We start from the raw sequence: 27650 nt of genomic DNA, 5'->3' as shown, positions 1-27650 counted from the left end.
TTTAAATTGGATGGAATAATGAATTCCAGTTTATCTATTCCAGTTGTTCTTTCATCTTTTTAGAACATAACTCATCATAACTGCTACATCACTACACCTCAGCAGAAAAAATAATATCTGCCATACATTACATTTGTTAGGGATATATTTTATATCTTTTCACAACATCAAATTCCTGCTGGACAACAGTCGTGGAACCAAACATGATAAATACTTCATGGTTTTAGCATTTCAGGCTGAACCCCATTTTCTACGTAGATGTCTTACCAACTTGGCGTAGCCTTTGTGGTCCAGGATAAGGTTCTCTGGTTTGAGGTCTCTGTAGATAATGCCTTTGGAATGCAGGTAGGCAAAGGCTTCCACCACACACGCCGTGTAAAACCTGGTGGTGGACTCTTCAAATGAGCCCCTACAGGGAGGAAAAACAAAAATAAACTAAATAAGAACACATAATGTGATTCAGGGTCAGATTCTTTTTGGCCATAGTGATGTCCTGCTGGATGTAAAACTTTAGCTTGTGCTTTGTAAAAGGTAATGCTGTGTAGGTCATTAGCTGGCATGAACGATATGTTGTTGAAACTGTATTTGTTGGGACATACTTTGAATAAAAATAATATCTGTTACCAAATTTCCTAAACAATATACTGTACAACTGTCTAAATATTCAATTTATACATCGATTTTTCAGTCATTCTTATACAGTAAATTGACAAGAGTAGTTCAAAGCGGAGATGGAACAGTTCTCTTTTTTTACCTGTCTCGTAGAATGGTCCACAGTTCTCCTCCTAAACACGCCTCCATCAACATGTAGAGGTACTTGCTGTCCTTGAATGTCCTATACAGTCTGCAAACACAGTTCAGTTAACAAACATCCTTTGGTCCACAAAAGGAGACACATGGTCGCAGGTTATTTGCATCTCATCAATGGCCTCTCTCTCAGCACATCTCTCTGTCATCTGTCAGTACCCATCCCAGTTAGCACTGCTTTTAACTGGGAATTTTCCAGTGTGTACCCAGCCCAGCCTCGCTCTTGGCCCACAAGATGATGGAGAGTGAATGAACTGACTTATTGTGTTAGCCAAATTAAGATATCATTTCCCTATGGTCAAATTACATCTTAACCTGAACTTTAAAGTCATCCAGTTTCATTGATCGGCCCCGGCCTAAAAATATGTTAGTATGAAATTATATATATTTTTTAACTAGTGAGATATTAAAGTCTTGTTACAGTTACGTTTGAGGGCTCAATTAACAGTAAGCAAAACGATTATTTAAAACATGATTTGCATTTATTTCTATTGCCTTTAATAGAAAATGCACATGGATACCATTGCCAACTTTGTTCCAATTCATGACCATTATATATTATAGTTTGTCAGACATAATTATGTGGCCTCGTGGCCCTGTTAGTAGAAGTAATGTCTTTCCCCAACAGTGAATGTGCTGATAGGGAGCAGTACCTAACAATGAAGTCCGAGTGAGCCTCTTGCATGATGAGCTTCTCCGAGCGTATGTGCTCCTGCTGCCGCGTGTCCACAATGTGCCTCTTCTTCAGGATCTTCATGGCAAACGTCTTGTTCTCATCACTCTTCAGCTGAACCTGCACAGTTTAAAGACGGTTACGGACACTGCGCAATGTTCCACTGCCACGTTGTATGGGGTGTTCTTACCAGCTCTACGCGGCCGAAGCCTCCCACCCCCAGTGTGTCGATGATGTTGAAGTCGGCCAAGTTGAGGTTGGCGAAAAAGGCATTCTCCTCTTCATACCTGCGGCGAAGAACAAGGAGGAGAAAACAGAGTGGGAACAGGATCCGACGTAATATGACGGATGAAAGACGAGATAATCCACTTCCAGCCAACCGTCCCAAAATATCAGACTCCCTTTTGAGCTCATGTGTTTGTGATTCTTAAAGGATTACACCTGTCCAAATCTATAAAGGATGTGAAGGAGATGTTTTGGCCCTTTTTGCACCGTATAAAACTTTCACAGTACAATTACAGAAAACATACAAAAGAAACCTAATGGCAGGAACTAAAGTAAACAAAGGCTTAAAGGATAAAGCCACATTGAGGCCAAGACTATGTAGGATAATAACTAAACTAAATTGTACCAAAACCCAGACTAAACCAGGAGGGCTTAACTTTACCTTTGCACTTTTTTTTTTTTTTTTTTTTTACTCAGAGCACGGCAGCAGTTAATTTGTTCATCTATGTCTATTTCAGTTGTGTTGAACCTAAATAATAATCGTTAAAATTCTGAGTTCTGGGCCTTTCACTCCAGCTTGAGAACGGCGTCTTTATTTACAACCGTGACGTCAACAGAACTGGCAATGTCCAAATCCTTATCCCCTGATACCGCATGTCTTCTCTGGTTATTGTACCTATCCAGTGTTGGGCTGCGGATCAGTGGGCTTAGGACAGCTTTTGATATGGGATGGGCTTATCTGGGTCAGTCCAAAAACACACCGACCGTCCGTGCTCCACCAGGATCGAAGAATATACCACAACAAAAGCCTAATACGGAAACGGTGTCTGCTTTCCCTCCAAGCAGCAGCTGGGATCTGTATCTAAAGTTTAGATAAACAGTGAGTCATTTGGTGAACACTGCCCAGGAATCCGTGCAGAATTCTTGGAGCATCATTTGAAGCATGGTGAAGATGAGTATGTTCCTCTAAATAAACACAAAGTAACCACAAAACCTGACTCCAAAGGCACTTGCAGGCAGGTTAAGTGTTTCTCGGAAAAGGTCAGGCGTTTCCATGGGGCACTAACTGTTTGTATGCGTCTATTATTGATTCTGCTGCTGTGATCATGGGAGGTTCAAGCCTGAGCCGTTTATCTTTAGTGATGTGGAAGCAGGCCAAGAAACGACTCCAAATCCCAAAATGCCCTCTGCTTAAGGAAACGACCAATAACGGAGCGGTATGGCAAGATGTGGGATTATAAGACAAAAGGGCATGAATTTGCAGAGTCCAATGACATTTACTGTTTGGAAAAAAAAAAACCTCAACTGGAACACGTGTTATGTTTTTTTCAAATTAAAATTATACATACAGATACATCCATACCCTCATTAATATCATAATTGATAACGTAACATGGACAAGTTAAAACTTTTCTTTCTTTCCTTTTATGTTTTAAAAATATTTAAATATCTTGTGTGGATGGAATCAAAAATCACTGTTGAAATGTTGAAAAATATGGATTATACCCATTTTTACATTGAATAAAATCGTTATAACCAACAATTGCAGGCACACAACAATGTAAAGTGAAATTCCTCAGCTCATTGCAGACTAAATAAAACCTGCATTACTGTAGTTCATCCAGCAGAGGGGGTCATAGATCCGTTAGACAAACATGAACTCTGGGATGTTGAGCTGAGGTATCTGTCCACAATAAAGTTCCAAATGAAAGCCATGCTGACAGAATGATTGTATTATATTCTGTGCACTTGGACTATTACACAGACACAGCCGGCTCAGTCATCACGTTCAAGCAACAACTGCTGCAATGAATAAGGCACAACCAGGGCCGGCCCAGCCTATAAGCGAACTAAGCAGCCGCGTAGGGCCCCGAGGCGTTAATAGGGCCCCCAATCTGGCAACCCGTCTTATGCGAAGTGCAAGCGCAGCGTGCGCCACTAGTGTAGCAGCGCTGCTGGCGCGGCAGCGCACACAGCGGTAACATAACGCACAAACCGCATTTATTTGTAATGACAATCTGGCAACCAAGACACCAGACCTGCGCTGATTGGGCAACTTCATTGTGCGCGAGGAGCTCGAGAGCAAAACATAAACACAACAGAACGTGGTCCCTGCGTGGTCCTCATGTCCAGAGGAATATATCCCCCCGATGCCGAAAAACGAAAGAAGAAACTTCTTGACGATGTAAAGAAACTGCAAACTCAACAACACTCTCCAGGTATTGAACTTCTCTCACAAAGAGACGGTTAATGCTGCTGTTTGAAACAACACGATTCTGTCACGTTAGTTCGCTCAGGCTGGAGGCGGCGAGAGCTCTGCCCCGCGCTTAATAATATGTCTGATGAATGAAAAGATAATAAGCTTAACATTTACACCAGCCCGGTAGTGTGAGCTGCAGGTGAGGCCGGTGAGGGGCGTCTATGGCCCGGGTCACTAAGAGGAGATCCGGTCCGGACGAGCGCCGTCTCGTCCAGAACCTCTGACGTGAGACTTTGGAGTGAACAGTCTGCGGCCCCTGTCCCGGGCCCCTGTCCCGGGCCCCTGTCCCGGGCCCCTGTCCCGGGCCCCTGTGCAGCCTCAGTCAGAGATGAGCGGGTTTGAGTTTGCGTCCCTCTCTCTCACATCACCATGTGTGAGATCAATCGTGACTCGTGATGTCTGTTTTACTTTGACTTCTTAACGTGGATTGAGAGGAACGTAAAGGTTTATGCACGTGAGGTCCATCAGCCAATCACATCGCAGCATTGTTTCATGCAGGAGTCCAGTGTGTCATGTTCAGATCAGAACAAACATTTATATTGTAATTCACTTTTAATAGAGCAATAAAACATTTCAATTTATTTAAAAAGCATCATTAGACTATTTGTTATAAATTATAATAAATTGATAGTGAAAAATAACCAGACATATTATGATTACGTCTGTTATAGAATAATACTATATATTTTTATATAAAAGTGGCAAAGTTGCAGAAACGCAGTCGCTTCACAATAGCTAGGTTTGGACCTTCACTTCTCATTCTGTTCATTCTCTGGGAATAACATGTTTGCACTGTCTAGTTTTATCAGTGTTAATTGTTAATCAATCAATGCTTATGCCATTTGTTTAATTTAATATAACTTGTTTTGTCACTTTAGCAAGAAGGAACAGTTGGGAGCAGTAAAAGATAAATTAGTAAGGATAACTATTACTTTTACATTTTCAGTTAAAATGAATCAATTTGATCATAATTATTTTTCATAGCCAATATTGTATTGAGTAATTAAGTACACCAATGTATTAATAACTGGCTTTAGTCATTTTCTCCTGGCACAGTTTCATCACATCATCATTTAATAGCATTACAACCTCAACATTTTACTCTTACTTTAGCCGGCTGGACCACATTAAAATGCAGCAGAAGACCCAAAAAAGGTCTGAAAATCTCTGGCCCCCAGACCCCCCCCTGTTCATTAATTTAAACTAATGTGCTAATGTGGCTGTCGACCCTTAACGCCCAAAAACATATCTGGGACGTGTGTTATTTGTACAGGGAGTAGAGGTGATGTCAGCGGAATACCAATTTGCATTGTGGGATTTAAGTTAGCAATATTTGAGCTTGTGAGGTGTTGAGAATAAACTAACTGGCAAACAGATGCCCTGGAGTTTTGGTGTGCTTTGTTTGCGTTGAAGAAAGTTCCCATATGTGAATTGTTTACTGACAATGGCAATAAAACTGATTCTGATGACGTGGTGAGGGGCCCCCAAAAATGTTTTCGCTTAGGGCCCCCTGAAGGCTTGGGCCGGCCCTGGGCACAACTTGAATTAAAATGCTTATGACAGGGTTTTACGATTTTCAAATTTTGACTTAATTTGGTGTGTTTATACCTGTTGTACATATAAATGATAGTTTTACATCAATCGAGTAGGTATTTGTGGAGAAAACTTTAAAAATCTGTAGAAAATGACAGGGAGTCACACTGGGGACACTCATTCCAGTCAGTTTTTGCATCATTTACACAAAGAAACAACTTTTTTGACCCTCAACAAAATAAAGTCGCTCTCATATATTATTATTTGTCAAATTAAGAAAGAATTGTGGCATTAGGTGAGTTTTGGCCTAGTGTTATCTCCTAGTGTGACGTCATCAATTACAAACAGGAAGTGAAATTATAAAGCTAATAAAATGGTGCTATTCTGGGATCATTTGATTTTATAATTTGTACCAAAGTTCTAAATATATTGATATATATATCTTAACCGCGCTTTAGTTCATTGAGTCGTCCGACCTGTCAGAGGCCCTTTAAAGGCTTGCAATTTGTTTTCATGTGATTACATATATTGAAAAGGATATGTTGTTTTAGTCAATGTTCTCCTTACTTTTTGTTTTGAAGAATTAAAAGTACTTACAAAGTTATAAAGCTTAATTGTTCTTAACTCAGCCGTATTGCTTTATTGGTTTGATAAGCCATGTTGTCTTCGAGAGAGATTATTTCACTACATTGTAACATTTTTTTATTATTCATCATGAGGTGTAATATTTGAGTGCACATTTCTCAACATCTCTATGCGTGTCTTCTGGAATTAACTTTCACAGTTCTCAGTCCATCAAAAACTATTTAGCCTTGTCTTACAATGTGAATGACTTCTGAGAACGTGAATATGATACATGTGAGGAATCCCAGAGAGCGCTGTGCTGTGTACATGCCCCTCAAATAGCCCTCTGTGACCTTGAGAACGCACACACTTGTTGTAATCATATCCAGGCTCTTGCACTGGCGCTAATAACAATAAGTGGAATGGTACATGCTGCTGTTGCGGTGAACGGTCTATCAATAACACTGTGGTCTGAAATGTTGCTGAGGTGGTCAGGTAGCACCCAAGGGTCTCATAAAGAGTAACAGTGGACAGATGACATCATTGCAATGATGTAACCCCCATGTGTCCAGATGTGGTAGTACTTGTGTATCATCAAACACAGGGTCAATTTGTCTACAGGCTGACTCAAGGGGGGGCTGACCTTCATCTCTGATCCTCAAAATGGAGAATTAACTAAAAAAAAGTAAGAAAATACACTCTATAATACCTCCATGGAGACGGGCAGGTGACGTAACCTCCAAAAACATTCAATAGTGCACATTTAACAGTACAGTTTTATGTTCTGAAAATGCATTCTGTCTGTCAACCTTTTTTTTCTTTCTATAAAAAAGATCTGAGTTCTCAGACCAGGTTCGCAGACTGAAAATGAAGTCTTGATGTTCAAAACAGTGTACGGATGACTGCACTTAAATCCTTTTCTACGATCGAACACTTTTGGACTTGTTTCTCAGACAAATGATGCAAAAAAGCTATGAGCCTATCTACCTGACATTCTATAGGACTTGACTTCTGCCTCTGATCAGTGTGACGTGGCTCTTACCAGTACATTTTGACTTCTCAGTCTTAAAGATTGTTATCTACTTTTGTACCCATAGATGTGCCTGATGAAGAGTCGTCTGCCTATAATTTGAGTCCGTTAGCCTGACCATATTTTCATTATTTTACTCGCCAGAAAGGGTTAAAAAGTTGTAGCCGTTCAGTTAAGAGTTTACAAATCAAGTTTCATCAGTTATTTTTTGTATAAAGACATTTAAAATATAAAGGCGAGTGTAATAAACAGACTTTTCTCATGCAATATTTTGGATAAGACAGTAAAAGTCAAATGAAGAATGTGCTGTGAGTCAAACCTGTTCAGATAACGTTTATTAACATGTATCATCTTTATATAGAAATAGTAGTTTGAAAACAGTTTTAATACTGCCAATGTCATGATTCAGATTGTGTTCTCAAAGGAGTGCTAAAAATGCAGCCCATATTTAGTTATTTATTTATTTCATTCATTATTTTTGGAGATGCCTGCCATCCGGGGTAGAGTGCTTTGTTGTCGAGCTGCCAGAACTCTCCCCACTGAGAACACGAGCCATGATTTATGCATACAGGTGAATCTGTTGCTGTCTCTTGTGTTATAATATGTTGCTTTCTCTAGTTTTATTCACAATGGCCCCATCAGATGTGGCAAGTGGGAGATGTCAGTTACAAGCGATGGTGTCGGCAGGCCAGAATTTTATATTAAATTTCCCAAAATCAGACTTAATATTTGTTTCTGTTATTCTTCACTTTTCTCCATGTAGTATTTTGTGCCGATTACCTTCATTTTGTGCTGGAATTTTAAGATAAACATCATTGTAAAGTGACCAAGGTTTTTCCCATAAAGGACTGTGTTGTGTTAAGCGATACTGAAAAGACCAAAAAAATGCCTTTGGAAATGCCTTTGATGTAACAGATTTGGGAGAAGAGAACAAAGCATGATGGCTCCAGTCCACATTCCACTGGGAAATAGGTAAAATACACCGTGTAATGTGGCTGAAGAGGCATTAAATAGATTTTAGATGTGGTTTTTGAGAAACGGAACGCTGGCTCTCTATGGACGTCACTTGGCAGCTGGCAGTCAGAGTGCCAGTCAGAGTGCCAGTCAGTGCTTTGGGCACAGAGCCAAAGCCCAGTGCCAGGATGTACCACCGGTCCCAGCCATTACACCTCAGTTCTCCCAATCTTCTGTTTCTGCTCGAATGTTCTTATCCCAGCTGATGGAATGCAAAACCATGACAGACACCTTCAGCCTTCTCTCTGTGGCTTCATGTTTGATTGACTTGATATAGCATCAGTAATACACTTGGTATAAAATATTTGTTTTATTTCTCCGGTTCTTTTTTCACATTGCCCTTGATTGAAGTATGAAGCGCATTCTAGAGGTGAACGTCATAATCACTATTTGAGTTGCCACAAATACCCTGAATATGTATAGAATAATCTTTAGACCTTCACAAACACGTTCTGAAAGGCATGGGATTGTTCAAGAGTTAAAGAGTTAACATTCTTACACACATATTACAAATCTAATCACAAGTATTCCAAAACTGTGCTGCCCTACCACATGATCCAGTTGTGCTACTTTAATGTTTTTGATTGATCATGTTCAGCTCCATTAGATGTTGTTTATAATCTGAGAAAGGCAGTAGTTATTTTTTCCCATAAATGCAAGAAAACACATATTTAACCACAGCAAATCTGGGACTTTACTTGTCTGGTACCAGGCTTCCACATGTTTTTCAAATAGCTTCATTATGTTCCTGTTCTCACCTTGCCCTCCTCTGCTCCAAATGCAAATCTAACTAACTCCTGTATGCCAGTCGGGTTCACTCTCTTTTCACCTTCTCATTTGATCTCTGCTGTGATAAACTGCCCTTGCCCCGCGCCTTCTGTTAAGTTAATACCAAGCTTGGGTTTCATCTCTCCTCGACCAACAGCATAGCCCACGGACTATTGCACTGCCACACTGTGCCAAAAAATAAAAACAGCACGAATTTTCACATCCAACCAATCATCCAAAGAATACTAAGCTTTTTCTTGTACTTTTGTTTCCATAGCAACCGTAAATATACAGGATATTAACTGTTCAGAAAGACAGGGGTCATGGCCTCGACTGCCTCGCCACCTGAGCCCATGGTTTCAAATCTCTGCAAGCTAATTTGATACAGTAAGGATAAAGCATCAGTTATTTTGCGCTTCGAAATTCTAAAATCTCAGAGCATTTTTAGTCTATGTGCAAATCATTTATAGCCAATTTTCAGTGAATAGCGATGGACCATTCAGAGACGGACGGTGATAATGAGCAGTAACTGTTCTGCTTCCGTCGATGCAGTCTCGAATAATGGCAACTGCAACACTATTCTATATTTTAACTTGGATTCGCATAGTCACAACGTCGCATATGTCGCATATGTTGATGAAACTTTAGAGAAGCTAGGCTGAGGTTGTGTTGTAAAAAAAAAATTAAAATATTGACTACCAAATAGACCCAAAGATAGTTCCTCAAGGCTGTTTCTATAGTTTGAGATGTCTCTGGTCCTATATAAATCTGCCATATGCCTCAAAGATGATAAACACATAGCACGTTCAATGTGTCAACAAGATAAATGTGCTTTGGGGTGTGGTGAGGTAATAAAATGTATTCTGCTTACTTTGCTTTAACGTCGGCATCCTCGAGGCCCTTACTGGAATTATCATCAAACCCGCCAATCAGTTTGTTGAAGGATCTGAAAGCAAAAAACATAGAACATTTTGGGACTTAATACCTCAAACAAGCCAGTTTTGTGGTGTTCAATATTCAATGTAGCATTGGGAGCTAAAAGTCTCTGCAAATAGACTCTGTGACAGTGCAGTCTTAAAGAGGTGTAAATGTGCAGAAGAGATGAGGGAATTCTGGGGACCAAAGCATAAATATTTGAATAACTGAATTATGAAGCAGAAGTTCTACTCCGACGAAAGATGAAAAGAATGATGCGTGAAGAGGTTCCCATAGAGAAGCGAGGACTTAAAATGAGATGGTGTTCAATGTCATGGCTGTATACTGATAATTGCTATAGCATAATCGGTTGCTGTCGTAACGTGGAAATGCTTTTTGTACATTCCTGACCGCTGTGGCAGGAAATGTTTGTGGCTCATTAGACAGTTCGTCTGAGTGTCTTTATGTCCAAAACATCATAAGAAGTTTCACCTATTAAGTAGCATTATTAAGTATGCACTTAATATGCAGATACAGAAATGCTCTTACTCTTATAGAAGTATTGAAAAAGGCATACTTTTACAAGCTTTAGATGAGGCTTAACTTGCCACTTTCTTGATATCCTCCTGAAACTATAATGAGATGTGCAAAAGACTAAATATTGCATGGGAAAATGAAGACGGCTGGATACAAGCCTCATCAAGCATCAGGCAATAGGCTCAGCTGGGGTTTGCTCCCACTGAGACAGTAATGTTTGAGTCTGCTGCTCATTTTCGGCTACCTACAGGGCATTGTGCAGCTCAACATCCCCCTGTTCTATTATCCTTTCTTTACCTTTTAGCTGGGCGCATTAGCCTGTTCAACTGCAACAAACTGTATTAATCCAAACCCCAAAGACTCAGAGACAACTGAATAATAACTAAATTATTAAGGAAATAACTGAAATGATTCTCCATATATTGTAAAAAGGAAAATTAAAAAGGGAACAAAATTGCATCATGTCACACAATTATATTTATTTTTAATATAGATTTGTAATATAGCAGTATTATTAACATGACTGTGCATCTCACAAATTGGACCAGACCTTCAATGAACAGGATTTGCACGCACGTACCTTAAAAAAACTGATCCAGCATAAATGTCCGTGATCGGCTCCAGGATATCGGTTCAGGGCAAGGCCAATTAATGAATGTAATAATAAGACTGTTTCCTGGACGTTGTTGGCCCAGAACAGTATTAGAACATTTTATGCAATATTGTTAGATACTTGAAGCCAAGGTATTTGTATTGGATCTCTAGTTAGAACCTGATGCATTTGATGTGACTGCAGTGGGCAGTGCAGGTTAAATTAAATGTCTTTCCCAGAGACACCTGACACAGTGTACTGGGCGAGCTGGTGGGAGGTGTGAGCGGGCTACTTTTGGATGGTCAACCGCATTTATTGGTATGTTTTTAAAATTCCCTAAGAAGCGTTTCTGTTTTTTTCTCTGCCTCATATAGTTTAATAAATTGCATCAAACTGGACAGAGCCGGTGGCATGGACACAAATGGGCCACCGCAGCATCAGTTTTAACCCCAGTGAACAAAAAGCCCAGGCAGTGCTAACCGTGTGGGCAGTGATAACATTAGGCGCTCCCTGATGGACAGCAGTAATCACATGTGTGGGATGACTCATTCACTCGCTCGCCCTTCTCTTTTTCTGGCAGTTTGGAGGAGGTCCCATTTGTGTTGGCCAGGCTGGGCTCCCAGGGGCCACACGGAGGTCCGGGTAATCTGATATGATCTAGACCCGTCTGACCCTCCCAGCTTTCACAAACAGCACTTGTTTGAGAGACGAACCATAAGTCTCCCTACATACCAGACAATACGACCTTATGTCATTTAACACACTTTTGTGCTTTCAGTTGACTCTTTAAACCCAATTGGACCTAATTAATTACTATTTGGCAGGACTGGGATGCCATTATTGTAAGCGGCAGTTGTTATTGTGATGCTCGATAACAATGATAATCATTTTAAAATATATATACTTTTAGTTAAGTAAAATTACAAATAGCTGAAAAGCAATTAATCAGAATCAGCCATAGGATTAGAAATGGGCTGTGTGTGTCCAAACTAAAACCATAAGACGTGTAGCAGCAAATGTACCTCGGCCTCAAGGTGTCACTGGTGCGACAGGTTCTGACTCACCTGTGTCTGTTTAAGTGAGGTATTGCATCTGTTTCAGTAATGCATTGAAAAGGAAAGGATTTTATTTGAAGGAAAAATGTGTCTGAAACACCACACCAACATCTTTTAAGACCCTCGTCTATTGGTCATCAGAATGTGTTCTTATTTCTTGGGAGATTAATCAGATCAATTACATACAAAGTTGTTTAAGCTCGATCATTAAATCTATGTCTTTATATTGACAAAACAATTTTGTCTCCAGCCACCCACACACAACTGCTCCATTCATTTGGATAATTTATGATCAGAATTTATGAGGTCTGAAAATACAGTCCTTTACCTTTGCTCAGTACTCAGATTGACCTTCACGTCTCATAAATTCCCAATAAAGCAGCGCCGACTGTAATATCCAAATGATTTCTCTGTGGTGCAATGTGCAGTTCAATATTCCTATGGTAAAATCACATTCATCATGACTAATGCTGCTATTAGGAGAATATGAAAATATGAGTGTTTTTTATGCTGCCCGATGTTTGAGTGGTTTAAGGCGGTAGCACATATGGCTGGCACATTTTATATTATTGTTAAATGAAAAGAAAAAGAAAAAATGAGTGATTTAACTTACTCTAGGTCAATGACTAGACATGTCACTGCCTCTGCTGCGATCACATTGGCCGCTCTGAGGTCCTCTCTGTGAAGACAAAACATAGAACATTACTGCATACTTTTGACTCTAGATGACATAACTGGCAAATATAAAGCAATAAAACAAAATATCACAAATGGTATAAGCCAATGCTTTGTGTGCTATAAAAAACAAAACCATTCATTAAACAAATGTAGCTGTTTTCTAGGACTAGGCTTCAATCTGAGAATAAAAAAAAAGCAAAAAGAATAGAAAGCTTAATTTGGAAAGGTCTTCTTGCCACACTTTCTTATATTGAGTATTAGATTGCACAAATTATAATGTGGTCATAATCCAGCAGTAAGAAGTCTCACTCTCACACTGTACAGAATGACTGACATTACTCTTTATCATATTTGACTCCAGCTTCATCTTCGTCTGATGACAGCTCTTCCGACGAATCACTCCATCCACACGAGTCCTCCAGATCGCTGTCCCGAGTCTCCATCCTTCACAGTTCTCAAATAAAATACCCCAAATCCAAGTGCAATCAGCTCGTCGCAGTCCAGAAGACAAACCCGGGTGCCGCACTTCACTTGAAAACCACTCCACTAGACTACAAAAATACAAAAAACAATTCTTCTAGATTATTTTCCATCTTCAAAGGTCAAAATTTGAACATTATCAGTTTGAGATGTTGAATCTTTCTTTGTCTTGAATTCAGACATACTTCATCCAGATCTTGCAATAACTCTCTCCAACACGTCGACACAAAACTGTCTCTTCCAATGAACTGGGGATGACAATAGTCTCCATGATAATGTCAACTCCCTCCACATTCCCTTTTCAAATGTGTAAAACCCCAGCCTCCTCTCTGGACACTGACCCTGTTCAAATAAAAGGGCACAGATGGTGGGGACCAACTCGTTTCAGAAGGTGTGGAATAAACAGATGCATTAGGAGCAGGAGTTTGTCGGGCAGAGAGATGTGTTAACAGTTACATAGTGAGGGGGGCAGGTTGCAGGGGACATACTGTATTTCTTTCATAAGCGTCCCTATGACTTGCATCCATGCTCTTAGCGCAATAGTCTGGCCTGGGACTGTCCCACCTGTTGCTTTTGTTTGGCCACAGCAGTATTCAATTGCATTGCAGTCATTTGCACAAGCATAAACAATGGATTATAGGTTCAATGGTAGCCAAAACAGACAAATAATGTTTGTATATCATATTATATGTGGCTGAAGGAGACACAAATAAATATTTTGATTGTTCAATGAAGCAGTCTTTAGTTATATTTCGACCTCTTACAATTGTGCCGTGTTTACATTGGACTAGCCATGGAGATGCATCACAACAGTGTGCAGAAATGCTGCTTACATAATCCTTGCTCATCCTTAAGAGACCTCCATGGTTTCATATTAGACAGTAACTCGTCACACCTGTCCATCTGTACCCCCCTCCAGCTCGGTTAAACAACTTAGTGTGCCATAGTGTTGATGCTATAGTGACATTCCCTGTGAAACTCAATATCTGACAATATCTGTCAAGGACATCCATTTTCACGCCACACTGAGCCTCAAGTCTGTCGATAAGCCAAGGACTGTGCGGCCTGATTTAATTGTGGCAACGAGCAAAGTGAAATCCCCTGCAAACATCTCCACAGGCAGGTGAAAACTGTATCGGGAATGTCCTAGCCCGCTTTCGGAGATGGTGGTGTTGATTTTCAGTTAGATAGGGAGGATAGTGAAAGTGGTAATTGGGCGGTAATCTTGGTGTCCTAAGAAGGGGTTATGGAAATGATGTAGAGGGAAGATTGGAAGAGCGCTGGAGCTGTGGGACAGTGCCAATGCCTCCAGGCTTAGTGTCTGATGGAGAGGAAAACAGCTGCAACTACGGGGGGCTATGTATACATCCTAACCAACAGGGATTTAGGCACTTCATCGAAAGACTGCTGGTGTTACTGTAGATTTGACCTTTGATCTAAGTCAGGGGTCTCCTATAGGTGGCCCGCGGGCCATTTCTAGACCCCGAAGCAATTTGGTCTGGCTCGTAGCCCAGGTTCCCATAATTTAAAAATGGCCGTGGCTGCAGAGCCGCGGCGCGGTCAAATGGCCCAGCAGTTTCGGGAACCGCGGCACTGCCAGATATAGCCTCATCCTAACCCTAACCCCTAACCCTAACCCGGCGCGGTCTCAAACTGCGCGGTCAAATAGAGCAGCAGTTTCAGGAGCCGCGGCACGAAATAACATGGCAGTTTCGGCCGCGCACCGCGGCTCTGTAGACACCCTTTAAAAATATGTGTTGCGACACGGCGGGCCAGAGAGCCCCAGTTCATCTGAAACACTGCTCTTTCGAAGCACAAATGTGTGATAACAGTAAATAACAACTTAATTGTTTTAGTCCTGCTTTAGACCTGTTTTATTCCTGCTTCATACTGCTTTTATTTGACTAGTTGAGTCAGATTTCTGGTAAACACTCGGTTTGCATTGCCTGGATTTTAGTCCTTTTTGTTTTTAGTGATGTAACATTGTAACGATATTATCGTTGTGATATTTTTACTTCTCTGAAAGTAAGGTCCTTTGTTGATTTTTGTCATTGAATTGTGCCACAATTGTTTCTGGATCTGCGATTTTGTAGTCTGGTCCCTGGACCTTAGCCTTCCGAAAAATGCATGTGAAGTATGTGTTTACATGATATAGGGTAGATAGAACATCCTTGTACTAAATACAAAGTATAGAAAGGAAACAAAATAATGTCACTTCTTGGCTACTGTAGGAGACGTGGTAGTCTTTTTGGACCAAAGACAGCTTCTTCCGCTTATGCAAGGCTGGGTCGCGGGGGCAGCAGTCTAAGCAGGGACTCCCAAACTTTCCTCTCCCCAGACACTTCCTCCAACTCCTCCGGGGGGATCCTGAGGCGTTCCCAGCTAGCCGTCAACATAGTCCCTCCAGCGTGTCTGGGTCTTCCCTGGGGCCTCTTTCCGTTGGGACATGCCCGAAACACCTCTCCAGGAGGCATCCGGAGCGGCTCCTCTTGACATGGAGGAGCAGCAGCTCTACTCCGAGCTCCTCCAGAGTGTGGTCCCCAAACCAGGCTGCCCTGGCGAACATGCACCGGGAAAAGGCATGATTTACTGCCGGTAATGTGAACACAGCTCCTGCTCCTGTCATACAGGGACCGGACAGCCCTGAGCAAAGGGCCCTGGACTCATACTCCCGGAGCACCCCCCCAAAGAACACCCCGTGGGACACTGCAGATCCACAAAGCACATGTGGACTGGTTTGACAAACTCCCATGAACCCTCCAGCACCCAATGGAGAGTATAGAGCTGGTCCAGTGTTCCACGAACAGGACAAAATACAACATCCAGAGACTTTTGGTAATCAGGGCGGATCTCATCTACCCCCGGGGCCCTGCCACAGAGGAGTTTGCCAACAACCTCAGTGACTTCAACTTGGGTGATGGATGAGTCAGACTGACATTTATCCCAGACATGTTGCCTATTGATGACGTTGTGGTCAGATCAACATGTAAGCCTACATCTCCAGTCAGTCGCAGCGTTGCAAGTTTGACTCTAGCTCTGACAATTTGCTTTATGTCCTTCCCTCGCACATTGCCATTTCACCATACAGTGTCTTGTCTAATAAAGGGATTCGGGCCAAAACACAGATTTGTTTGCTATAGTGCAAACAAATCTGTGTTTTGGCCCGAATCCCTTTATTGCAAATATAAATCAAACCATTCACTCAATTTGTTACGGCATAACTAACTAGGATGAGTTTATACATACATCTGAATGTTTTTTTCCTGAGGATCAAAGTCTGCGGCTTCTTGCTTTGGAGTACAACCTATTGAGTTTTATGAGCGCGGACACACACAGTTAACTTCTAATTAGAAAGACAGCCGTCTGAGAGCCCTCTCATCAAAAGCTGCATCCTCCAAGATGGCCGCCGTCTCAATCATTTAAATTTGAGACATGCTTGACCATCAAAGGAACGTTTCAATATTTCAATAGACCTCTATCGCTCAAGGCCCTTCTGAGAAAAAGCAGGAACAATGCAGACACAGAAGGCTTTCTTGAAGATGGAATACATTTTTCTTAAACAAAAGCATAACAGCTTCTATAACAAATATTTGATTTGCTTTTTGGATTAAATTACATAATTATACACCACATAGTTAAACCTAGGTGTATTCTGAACAAGTGTAAAAACAACAAATACATTGATTTGGCAGTTTTATTTTTAAACTTATGACAAGTTGGACTAGACATTTCATTAAAAGGTAGTGAACACAATCATATTTCAGATGTCTATTTGTCCTCAGTTTGACATTTTTATTAAAGTTTATAATTGTACTAAAGTTTATAATTGTACTTGGTTGGACATGGGTAGCAAATATGACATACGTAGAGGTAATTCTACAACTGTTACCTAGCAACCTTACTGAAAACAAAAGCCAAAATCCAAATAACACACAACAGTTATGATTTGACAAACAGCAATACTATATAACACCTTTACTGTTGAATGATGGTTTAAATTGTCAGATAGGTGTATCAGTTAAAGGTTGAATGGACAATTGTTTTGGCCCAAATCTGAGTCTTATTTCCTCGTGGCGTGGACTGCTGATTAGTCCTGGCACGTATCAATCATAAAACGCACCTACCGCTCAACTGCAGCCTCATGCGGCTCGTCCCCACGTTTCCGCGTGTCTAAGCGCATGGATCTATCATAATATAGTTCCCTCAGTGTACGGGACAAAATTAAGACAGAGAAAGACAGTTTGAGCTGTCTCATAAGGAGACGGAAATCTACAGGAGACGAGAGATGCGATGCGATCCGTCGCGCTAATAAACAAACGCACGTGTGTGTTGTATCAGTCCACACGGGGGAGTGGCATGTGCACTTCCACCTGAGTTCTCAAATCGCCGAAAAATCGTCCATTGCGCCTTTAAGTTTAAAAGCCACTTTCTGTAAATTTAGGCGGAAGTAAAACTATGATAAATATTTACCACATTTGTTTTCCAAACTAAGTCATACTTAGCAAAGGAGGAAAACCTGTCATCAGGGAGTAACGAGAGCGTTGAGGAGGTAATTTTCTGACAACTAGCGTCGATGCAACTGCTGAGAACACAGGGCATGGAATTCGAGAGTGTTTAAATGTTTCTCCCACTCACGCAAACATGGTACAGCTCAGTGGCATTACGCACTCTCCAGCCCCAGCGTTTGAAAGCTGTTACTGGGCCAGACTGGACCAGACTCAGAGCAGATTTGCATGTGCTCAGCTGAGAGAAGAATGTCTATTTGAAAAACTGTATAAATCCCCATGGTCACCATCACGTCCACCTAAAATACTTGTCCCCATCTGTGTGAAACTGGCACAGACTGAAAGCACAACACAAGAGGACTTGATTCGCGCATACGATCAGACTTTAGACTCCGGTACTCGGCTCTGGAGCTGACCACAGTGCGTAGCTCTGTCCTCATGCCCTCCAGATCACATCTGCACAACAGTACTGTTCTTGTCCTGGACCTGCTCTTGGTTTGTTTTGGTTGAATTGGGACATGGCCATCACAAGTACATGCTTCATTCCCCGGGGTGTAACTGGGACAGAGCTCATGGCAGGGCAAGTACCACACGGTTATGCACAGTTGTGTATGAACCACAGAGAGCTCACTTTCCCCCCTGGGGAATGGACTGTATGCCCATGGGCTTCTTTCCCAGTCTTTCCGGACTAAACAGAGACTAAACCATGTCCAAAAACCTGGAGGTGCTAATCAAAGAACGCACAGAAGTCTGGCACACATCTCTGCCTGGGACTCGCAGCAGGGACTCTTGTTGTGTGCTGCGTGGACTTCAGTGCATTCTGTGCTCAGCACCTCTAGATTCTGGATCTGGTTTAGTCTTGGTTTAGTCCGGGCAGACTGGGAAAAAAGCCCATGGGCATACGCTCCATTTCCCGGGGGTGAAAGTGAGCTCTCCATGGTTCACACACATGGACACTGTGCGTAACCGTGTGGTACTTGCCCTGCCCTGGAACCGCCCCCCTGGCTAAGGCTCCCGTTAACGCGACACAGCCCTCTAACTAATAGCTGTTGACATGTAGCGTCTACTACAAACCATCAACGTGGTTTGTACCCAGGTCCTAGAGCTGGGTTGAAATAATCGATTTTCCGATTTTTAATCGATTCGCATATTAATGACCGATTATCGATGTGTACGTCCAAAGATCGATTTTTTATTTTCATTTATTTTTTAAATTTTAAAATTGAATTTTTTTTTTTTTTTTTTAATTAAAATTATTTTCTACATTTCCCTCTGTGAACTTCAATCTACCTTCAAGAAAGATAATTCAGGACTCCTGGATTATCTTTCTTGAAGGTAGATTGACCCTTAACCTTTTTATCAGTCTTCCATCAGTAACTTCCAATACTTGTAAGATTTGCTGTTTAATATTGATATAATACTAGTTTTAATATTTTGCTTCTCTACACAGTCATGAAGTTAAGGAAACGGTTCAAATACATTTTTCATTTTTAATAACATTAACCCCTGGATCGAATCGAAATCGGATCGAATCGGAAATCAGATCGAAATCGGAGCGAATCGGATGGAATCTGAGAAATCGGAAAAAAACGATTTTGAAACGTAAAAATCGGAATCGAATCGATTCTTGAAAGTTGAATCGAAACCCAGCTCTACCAGGTCCCAAAAAGTTATATTATACATCCCTGGCTATATGTGTAATCAACACTCCTCTTATAGTTATACACCAGAAAAAGTACAATATATTTTCAAGCACACAAGATATTTATCAACAAATCCTGAATAACTTTGCAAAATGTGTGTGGTATTGCATGTGTACTCTTCCAGGATTCAGATGCTCTGGGCATTACAAATCTGTCCTTGGTGCCATTTTCCCATTAAGCTCCATTGTTTTTTGCCCATTTGTAGAAAATGATTGAATTTCTTTTTGCCAATACACCGTGTCCTCCCACTAACAAGAGATCAAGCACCCCCTGTCCTCACATGTTGCCCATGTGTTTTAATGTTGTGTCATCTTACATACCCTATAGTCATTAGTTTGTGCAAAAGCAGGGGAAAAAACACTAACCATCTGTCCAGTTCCAGCTGCCACATCAACAATAACCAGCTCCTTCTATAGTGCTTGGGGATGTTTTGAACCGGAAATAGCTTATGCAATAATAACTGATAGGATTCAATTAAGATAGTAATTTATCTCCCATCTGCCCTTACTGTAAGTCAGTGTTTTTTATTATGAGTTGAATTACACTAGCCAGATGTCCTACTGTGCATGTTTACTTGCATTTGCCACTAGATGGAGACATTTTCATTACACTGGCAGTTCTCTGGCAGTAAGAGCAATCATTCAATCAAGCAGAACTCTGTGGCAGCCTGGGCTCTGTGATAGTGGTTGACCTTTAGCAGACACAACACACATGAAACTAGTTTCTATCCCTCTCTAGTGACCTTGGCTTCAAAATAAAAGGAGATGTGCACTCAGGCCAAGTGGTGAGCAAAAGAACACTTAAGGGCTTTACTGTTGTTCCGATTTCAGAATGAAAAATGTGAGTCCAAGAGCAGATGACTCAGACTGTGGATAACAAACAATTAAAATGTGTTACTAAATATTCTCGTATGACAAGTAGAAACTCATTTTCACTTCAAGAAATCTCAATAACTAGAAGAAAAACATTCTCAGTTATAATTTTGAAAGAGTTTCACTTTGTTAGATTGTGTTATAGTATCATTAGATGACTTGGCTTGAAAAGTGCAATTTACTGGTAGTAACATCATATTTTCCCATTGTATTATCATCGTTAGGAGTTTGGGCAAAAAGTGAATTTGTTTTTGATTGATCTGCCAGTTTCCACATTAGCCTTAGAGGAACAGCTCAAATCTCAAGACCATATTTACTCCAATAATATGCACATGCATTATGTTGAACAGCTTTATGCTGATTATATTTTAATTTGTTTGTAAAAGCACATTTTTTGTCTTCACAAAGACTCCCACAGTTCATTTCTTCCACCAATGACACAGCAATTTCCTTCATTTCACAATCGCAATGTCAGAACAAAAACGGCTAAAGAAATGCTCTGGAAATAACCACAACACCATCTTAAAACTGAGCTACAACATTACATATGCAACTTTCAATATAGATATCTATCAGTAACACGGCAGCACTCAAATTAAGGCACAGACGGCACTTCAGATTGTGAAGATTCTCTACAGTCACTCATTTAAAAAAAAACACTTCAGGGTGAAAAGAAACAGCGACTGGAGAGAATTGCAATTGTAATTAGGACTTCCGGCACATTCATTTTTGAAATGAGATGAAACTTTAGATAAGAAAAAGTTTGCATACATTTTTCAGTAAGATCAACTTCTAGATGGCAAATTAGCTTTTTGAGCTGGCTCTCATGTTAATGTGTGTAAAACATAAATAGTTGTTTATTGTCACTGTTTGACACATCCTTCAATTCCACTACAGCGCACGGGCCCTTGGGGTCTTATCTCCATCACGGTCGGGACTGCCCAACTGGAACATTGAACCTATTGTGCATGTTTTGGGTTTCTTTCCCAGACTCTGTGGGTCCATTCTGTGCGGTGCATGTTTTCCCGGGACCTGGGTGTATTTGGGACCTCATCATCATCACTCATAATGTCATCCACTTAACATGGAGAGCAGGAAAATGTTCCACCGTTTGGCTTTTCTTAAGATAAGATAAGATAATCCTTTATTGTCCACACATGGGGAAATTTTGTTGTTACCACGCAGTAGATACAGAGGGAAAGGACAGATAACTTAAAGGAAGTTTAAAAAAAAAAAAAACACTCTTAATAGAAGAATTCTTATAAACAAAACAAAAAACTCTTATTAACAAACTCCTCTCATATCTTAATAGGGAATGAAGGAAAAATAAATAAAATAAAATAAAAAGATTAAGATAAAGCTAAAAATTAAATATAATAATAATAATAAAATAATAATAATAAGGCTACCCCAAATAAATTGTCTGTTTGCTGTAACCCGAGTCAACATTTTTTAAGTGGGTCGGACGTTAGGCAAATACCTTTGAAGGCAAAAAAAAAGATCCAAATTTTGTCATTTTTTGAGTCTAAGTGACCACCAGGGGTCAGGCTTCAACAGTCAATGACGAAAACGTATCTATCAACCCGATCGGGAGACTAAATCTCACGATTTTAAGATATTTCAATCAACCTTTTGTACGCCGCTATCCTTTATTTTGGTAGCGAAGGCGAGCAGGGGGAACATGGGCGCCGCCATGTTTGTTGTGATGACCCTGCTGGGGGTGTTTCAATCCCAGAATGCATTGCGTAAGTCAAATTTCACACAGAGGGTGACATTACTATGGACATGTCAGTGGCGCCGACAAGGGCAAACCAGTTTGTCATTACAGTCGCATGTGGAGGACTGAAAATGAAGACGCACTTGCGGTGCGCAGTGTGTTATCAGTCCTTTGAGATGAAAGACAGGTTTACAAGCGTGATTAAAAATATTTGACATGGTAGTTCAGGAAAGACCGGTCGGTGAGTCGGCGAAATAATTGAAAAATAAAAGTTTTTGACGTTTTTTCAACAAAATGCTGATTTTTTTTTTCTTTTTCAGTCGGCTAGTTTCATAGCGGGGAGGTCGGGTTACGGCAAACAGACGTATTATTTTGCCTAGCCTAATAATAAAATACATATTTATTTGGAACAGTGAAGGATGGATCAGTATAAAAAAGTGCACCCTCTTGTTCACACACATTCCTGTCTCTTTTCATTCATGACCATGACCATAAAGGCACACAGAGGTTAACCAAAAAATTGCATCTCTGATTGACAAGCAAATGGCAAATATGGAAGTTGAAGGTAGAGGCATGGAAGAATTGGCATACGGTTTCAATTAGAAGCACAGTTGACGGTACAAGACGCCACTCACCCTTGGAATACTTTTTCTCCGAACCAGTCTCCCCTGAGCAGGCTGCGAATGTACACTGCTTCTCCACCCACTCGCTCGAACCTGGTCACATCGGCCTGGAAATGGAAAACAAAGACAGACTGTTTAGGCAGAAACATAGAAACCATAGCACAGTAAATATATTGAGGTAGAAATACGCAGTGGCAAAGGCCTTCTAGTCGCACCAACAGTCCATCACTTCTACAAATTGTCTTCATAAACTAGCGTATTTCCAAAGCTTACAGAGACGTTGGGAAAGCATACGGCGTGACGGACAGTGCATCTCCGCCTATTCCCACCAAAGCAGGTGCCGTCCCCTTGGGTGCAGAGGCATCCGGGCAGCAGTGACCACTTCATTAGCCCACTGACATTTGAGTGATGGAAGTGTGCCTCGAGCAGGCTTTACACACCACTCAACGGAGCACGAGTTTGTTTCAAGGCAAGAGATCATTGAAGCAAAATACAAATCTCCTTCCTGGCATTGAAGAAGATCTCTACGTTTACTATAACAGTACTTTTAAAATTCCCATGTGCTCACAGATATAACTCGAAACAGAGGTAATAGGCAAGGCAAGGCAAGTTTATTTGTAGAGCACGTTTCATACACAAGGCAATTCAAAGTGCTTCACACAGCAGGAAAAATGCATTCAAATCATCAAATGACATAAACAGAAATACAATAAAATTAACTAAATAAAACACCTAGCCAAATCCAAATTTATCTGACCACATTGGCAGGCATTCCAGACACTCCTTCCAGACACATCACTTTTAGATAGATTTTTTTTCCCATATCTGCGCGCTTTCTGCAAACTGCACACATAATACAACGAGAAATGTACTAAAATTTGTAAAAGGATTTCAAATGACGGTTCAATTTAGCTTTCAAACATGGAGTTTATTGTACCCAGTAACAGACAGGGTTTTTGCATTTAATTTGGTTTCCTTTTAATATATATAAAAAAAAAGAAAATCCATTGAGCATTAAACTAAAGTCCTGTGTATCTGACATTGCAGGTACTCTCTCTTCACCCCCTGCGTTCATTTCAAGGCCTCAGGTGGCAGCTGTGAAGAGAGCCTGATCTGTAGTCAGTGTTGTGTTGTGCCAGAAGGGGGAATGTTCTCCAGAAAAAGTGTGCTGTCTGCAAGTTGGACACAGAGCCAAGCGTGTGAAAAGACCTGGGGCAAATCTCCAAAGGTCAGGTGTATGTGAGCCTTCAAGTCCTAGATGTATCGCTTCACCCCACATGTGCTGCTGGCTTTGCTGCAGACAAGAAATATAAGGAATGGAAGGAGGCCAGTTTTAGGGAACGCGTGGCTTGGGATGATTTAAAAACCCTTTCAGATCTTCAATTACGTCCATTTGGCTACAATTTTCCAATTCATATTTAAACAGATATGCAGTTAAAAGCTTGTGTGCACTTGCTTACTTCCACACTTCTAAATAGGTTATAGGACAGCTTATTTTGGCAATGGAAAGAGCTCCTCACATGCTTTACATACCTAAATTATACTCTGATTTTCACTTACACTAAATGTTGACTGGAATAGTGCTCCTGCTTTTAGCATTACTGATATTGTAAGTTATTCCTGCAACTGAAAAACATTATCTGCCAATTGACGTCAGTATTGTATCTTAGCCTGGCTGCTACTGTTGTAACCTTTGACAAATAAGTACTATTACATCTCCTATAGAGGAAAAAAATCATTCTACCCACATGTCAAACAACATTGACATATTTGTGTTGGGCTCATAATACATGTTCACTGTGTTAAAGTGGCCCATAATACATGTTCACTGTGTTAAAGTGGCCCATAATACATGTTCACTGTGTTAAAGTGGGCACATAATTCATGTGACTGTGTTAAAGTGGGCTCATAATACATGTTCACTGTGTTAAAGTGGGCTCATAATACACATGACTGTGTTAAAGTGGGCCCAAAATACATGTTCACTGTGTTAAAGTGGCCCATAATACATGTTCACTGTGTTAAAGTGGCCCATAATACATGTTCACTGTGTTAAAGTGGGCTCATAATACATGTGACTGTGTTAAAGTGGGCCCATAATACATGTTCACTGTGTTAAAGTGGGCCCATAATACATGTTCACTGTGTTAAAGTGGGCTCATAATACATGTGACTGTGTTAAAGTGGGCTCATAATACATGTTCACTGTGTTAAAGTGGCCCATAATACATGTTCACTGTGTTAAAGTGGCCCATAATACATGTTCACTGTGTTAAAGTGGGCTCATAATACACGTGACTGTGTTAAAGTGGGCTCATAATACATGTTCACTGTGTTAAAGTGGGCCCATAATACACGTGACTGTGTTAAAGTGGGCTCATAATACATGTTCACTGTGTTAAAGTGGCCCATAATACATGTTCACTGTGTTAAAGTGGCCCATAATACATGTTCACTGTGTTAAAGCGGGCTCATAATACATGTTCACTGTGTTAAAGTGGGCTCATAATACATGTTCACAGTGTTAAAGTGGGCCCATAATACATGTTCACTGTATTAAAGTGGCCCATAATACATGTTCACTGTATTAAAGTGGGCCCATAATACACGTGACTGTGTTAAAGTGGGCCCATAATGAACATGACTGTGTTAAAGTGGCCCATAATACATGCGACTGTGTTAAAGTGGGCCCATAATACACATGACTGTGTTAAAGTGGGCTCATAATACATGTTCACTGTATTAAAGTGGGCCCATAATACATGTGACTGTATTAAAGTGGGCCCATAATACACATGACTGTGTTAAAGTGGGCTCATAATACATGTTCGCTGTATTAAAGTGGGCCCATAATACATGTGACATGTGACTGTGTTAAAGTGGGCCCATAATACACATGACTGTGTTAAAGTGGGCTCATAATACATGTTCACTGTATTAAAGTGGGCCCATAATACATGTGACTGTATTAAAGTGGGCCCATAATACACATGACTGTGTTAAAGTGGGCTCATAATACATGTTCACTGTATTAAAGTGGGCCCATAATACATGTGACTGTGTTAAAGTGGGCCCATAATACATGTGCATTCTATATTCACCTCCAGGACCAATGGCTCATGCAAAAAGCAGTCACTGTATCTCAGAGTAGCAGCAACATTGCACCTGGAAACATTAGCACTCATTTTTCAGTGCTTTGGAGTCTAAAGTGCCAGACTTGTACACCAGACATTGATACAAAGACATAAAAACAATAAAAACGAAGAAGAAAATAATTCAATATTAGTTAATAAAAACACACTGATGCATTTCCAGTCTGCAAAAGAGTCAATAACACAAACTTTCTACCCTCTGTAGACTGTTGCGTTCATAATGAGCCATGGCTGAAATACACACTGTTGAATCTGACTTTCAAGTGGTGTAAGCAATCATTGCCCATCCTGGAAATGTGTGTCTCGGAGGAACACATGATTATAGCAATTGAACATTGAGCGCTTCAAAATAAAGCATAATTTAATCCTATTATGCTCATAAGAGGCCTATAATTAGCTTAAAGCGTTGATATTTATTTTTTAGAAAACATGAAGGAAAAATAGATCAAAATAATGTTTTGTGTAACATTTACACTTTTTTGTTCATCAACCTGTAAGATTCTGAGTGTGCAGTGTGTATTTGTAACATTTGGTATGATGATTTTACATATAAATAATAGAAGCCACATATTCACTTTTAACAAAGAAGCCTGGGGTTAGTTTGACTAAGCTACAGCAAACAATGAATGAAAAAAAAGTGACAACTGAATTAAGAATACAAAATAAACATTTATGTTGGGACTTATTGGTAAGTAAGATAATTAAATAAACAAGTGGCAGAAATAATGTTACAATTTATTTTATTCCATTATTCATAAATAATTCAGCTGATTTAATGCTTGTGAACATTTGAAGATTAGGCTTTGTACACATGTGTATAACTGTATAACTGTGAATATTCAGTTACAGTATTCGTTGGTGGTCGTTGGTGCACACAGTGTTAAAAGCAGTAGCCAGCCAGCACAGACCTTCTGCTAAGACGCTAAACGCTAAAAAAAAGTGGTGCCGTTTCTTATAGTAAATGATGTGCAACACGCTCACAAAGAGAACATGCAAGTGTTTAAAGGTCCCATAACATGCAAAATCGACTTTCCAGAGCTTTTAACCTTCTTACATTGCTATTTGTGCTTCATATATGTACCCAGAGTGTTTTTTTGATTGATTCCCGCAGTTTTTAGCTATAATACAGACTATCTCCTTTCCTCGAATCTCCAAACTGACGGGCGGTGGGGCAAGACCGCGTCATAAGGGCAAGCACGGGTCATTATCCCCCCTCCCCCTCCCCCTCCCCCCTCTCCACCCGCTTCCCCCTCCCGCCTGCCGCCTCCTGCCCCTTTCCCCCCGGCTCAGCGCTGCTGTCTCCTCATACAAGCCCCAGAGTTTTTCTGCTTCGATTTACGACGAAACACGGCTCAAAGAGGCCCAAAACTTCATTAATGATATCGCACTCTTTACTATTATCACAGTGGTGAAGGTTTATGTGGCAGTTGATGCAGCAACCGGGAAAATAAACGGAGAGAAGTTCTATCCGATACCGAAAAAACAGGAAATAAGAGCGCGATGGACATAAGACTTATATATATGTTCTGCGCACGCTGTAGAATAAACACCTGATTTATTTCGGCTCAAAGTAGTGTTGATTTGAAGTTCTATCGTTTCTCACTCAGTCGCGCGGCAGGAGCGGCGCAGCGCGGAGCAGACAGCTGTGGGGCTACGTCAAGGGGGGGCGGGGGAGCCAGATCACTCTTCGCAAGGGTGGGGGCGAATATCAAACCAAGCCGTCTGCATTTCCGGGTTGGTGAGGGGGTCCAAGGTCTGGGTGATATTTCTTAACTATTATGTTAAGGGTGTTGCACAACCCTTATTATTATCAATTATACACTTACGATAGACAAAGAAACGTGAAAAAAAGCATGTTATGCCACCTTTAAACCTGACCATATACAAAACATTTTTACTTGTATATTCATGCATTGATGGTTGATTTTCCTAACGTTTCATTTGTCT

At 40.7% G+C, this 27650-nt stretch overlaps 1 protein-coding gene across 3 annotated transcripts in view; it reads right to left on the bottom strand.

Moving 5' to 3' along the window:
* The window catches only part of LOC140351628 (cGMP-dependent protein kinase 1-like), a 151037-nt gene that overhangs the window by 2386 nt on the left and 121001 nt on the right, over positions 1 to 27650 (bottom strand). For 2 of the 3 annotated variants that reach the window (XM_072437540.1, XM_072437538.1), the window contains exons 7-13: positions 22564 to 22658; positions 12587 to 12652; positions 9746 to 9820; positions 1671 to 1767; positions 1461 to 1600; positions 755 to 844; positions 268 to 409 (exon numbers count right to left, since the gene is read on the bottom strand). In XM_072437540.1, the coding sequence (XP_072293641.1) occupies positions 268 to 409; positions 755 to 844; positions 1461 to 1600; positions 1671 to 1767; positions 9746 to 9820; positions 12587 to 12652; positions 22564 to 22658 (705 nt within the window). Of the gene's footprint in view, positions 1 to 267; positions 410 to 754; positions 845 to 1460; positions 1601 to 1670; positions 1768 to 9745; positions 9821 to 12586; positions 12653 to 12990; positions 13352 to 22563; positions 22659 to 27650 lie in introns of those variants that run through there. The other variant, XM_072437541.1, reaches the window with a different exon arrangement.

Source organism: Eucyclogobius newberryi, unplaced genomic scaffold (assembly GCF_026437365.1).
Source record: "Eucyclogobius newberryi isolate DKJ021-1_F unplaced genomic scaffold, fEucNew1.0.hap1 SCAF_8, whole genome shotgun sequence".
In the NCBI taxonomy this organism is placed as follows: Eukaryota; Metazoa; Chordata; class Actinopteri; order Gobiiformes; family Gobiidae; genus Eucyclogobius; species Eucyclogobius newberryi.
The sequence above is the reverse complement of the archived record's forward strand: the minus strand, read 5'-3'. Positions and strand labels throughout refer to the sequence as shown.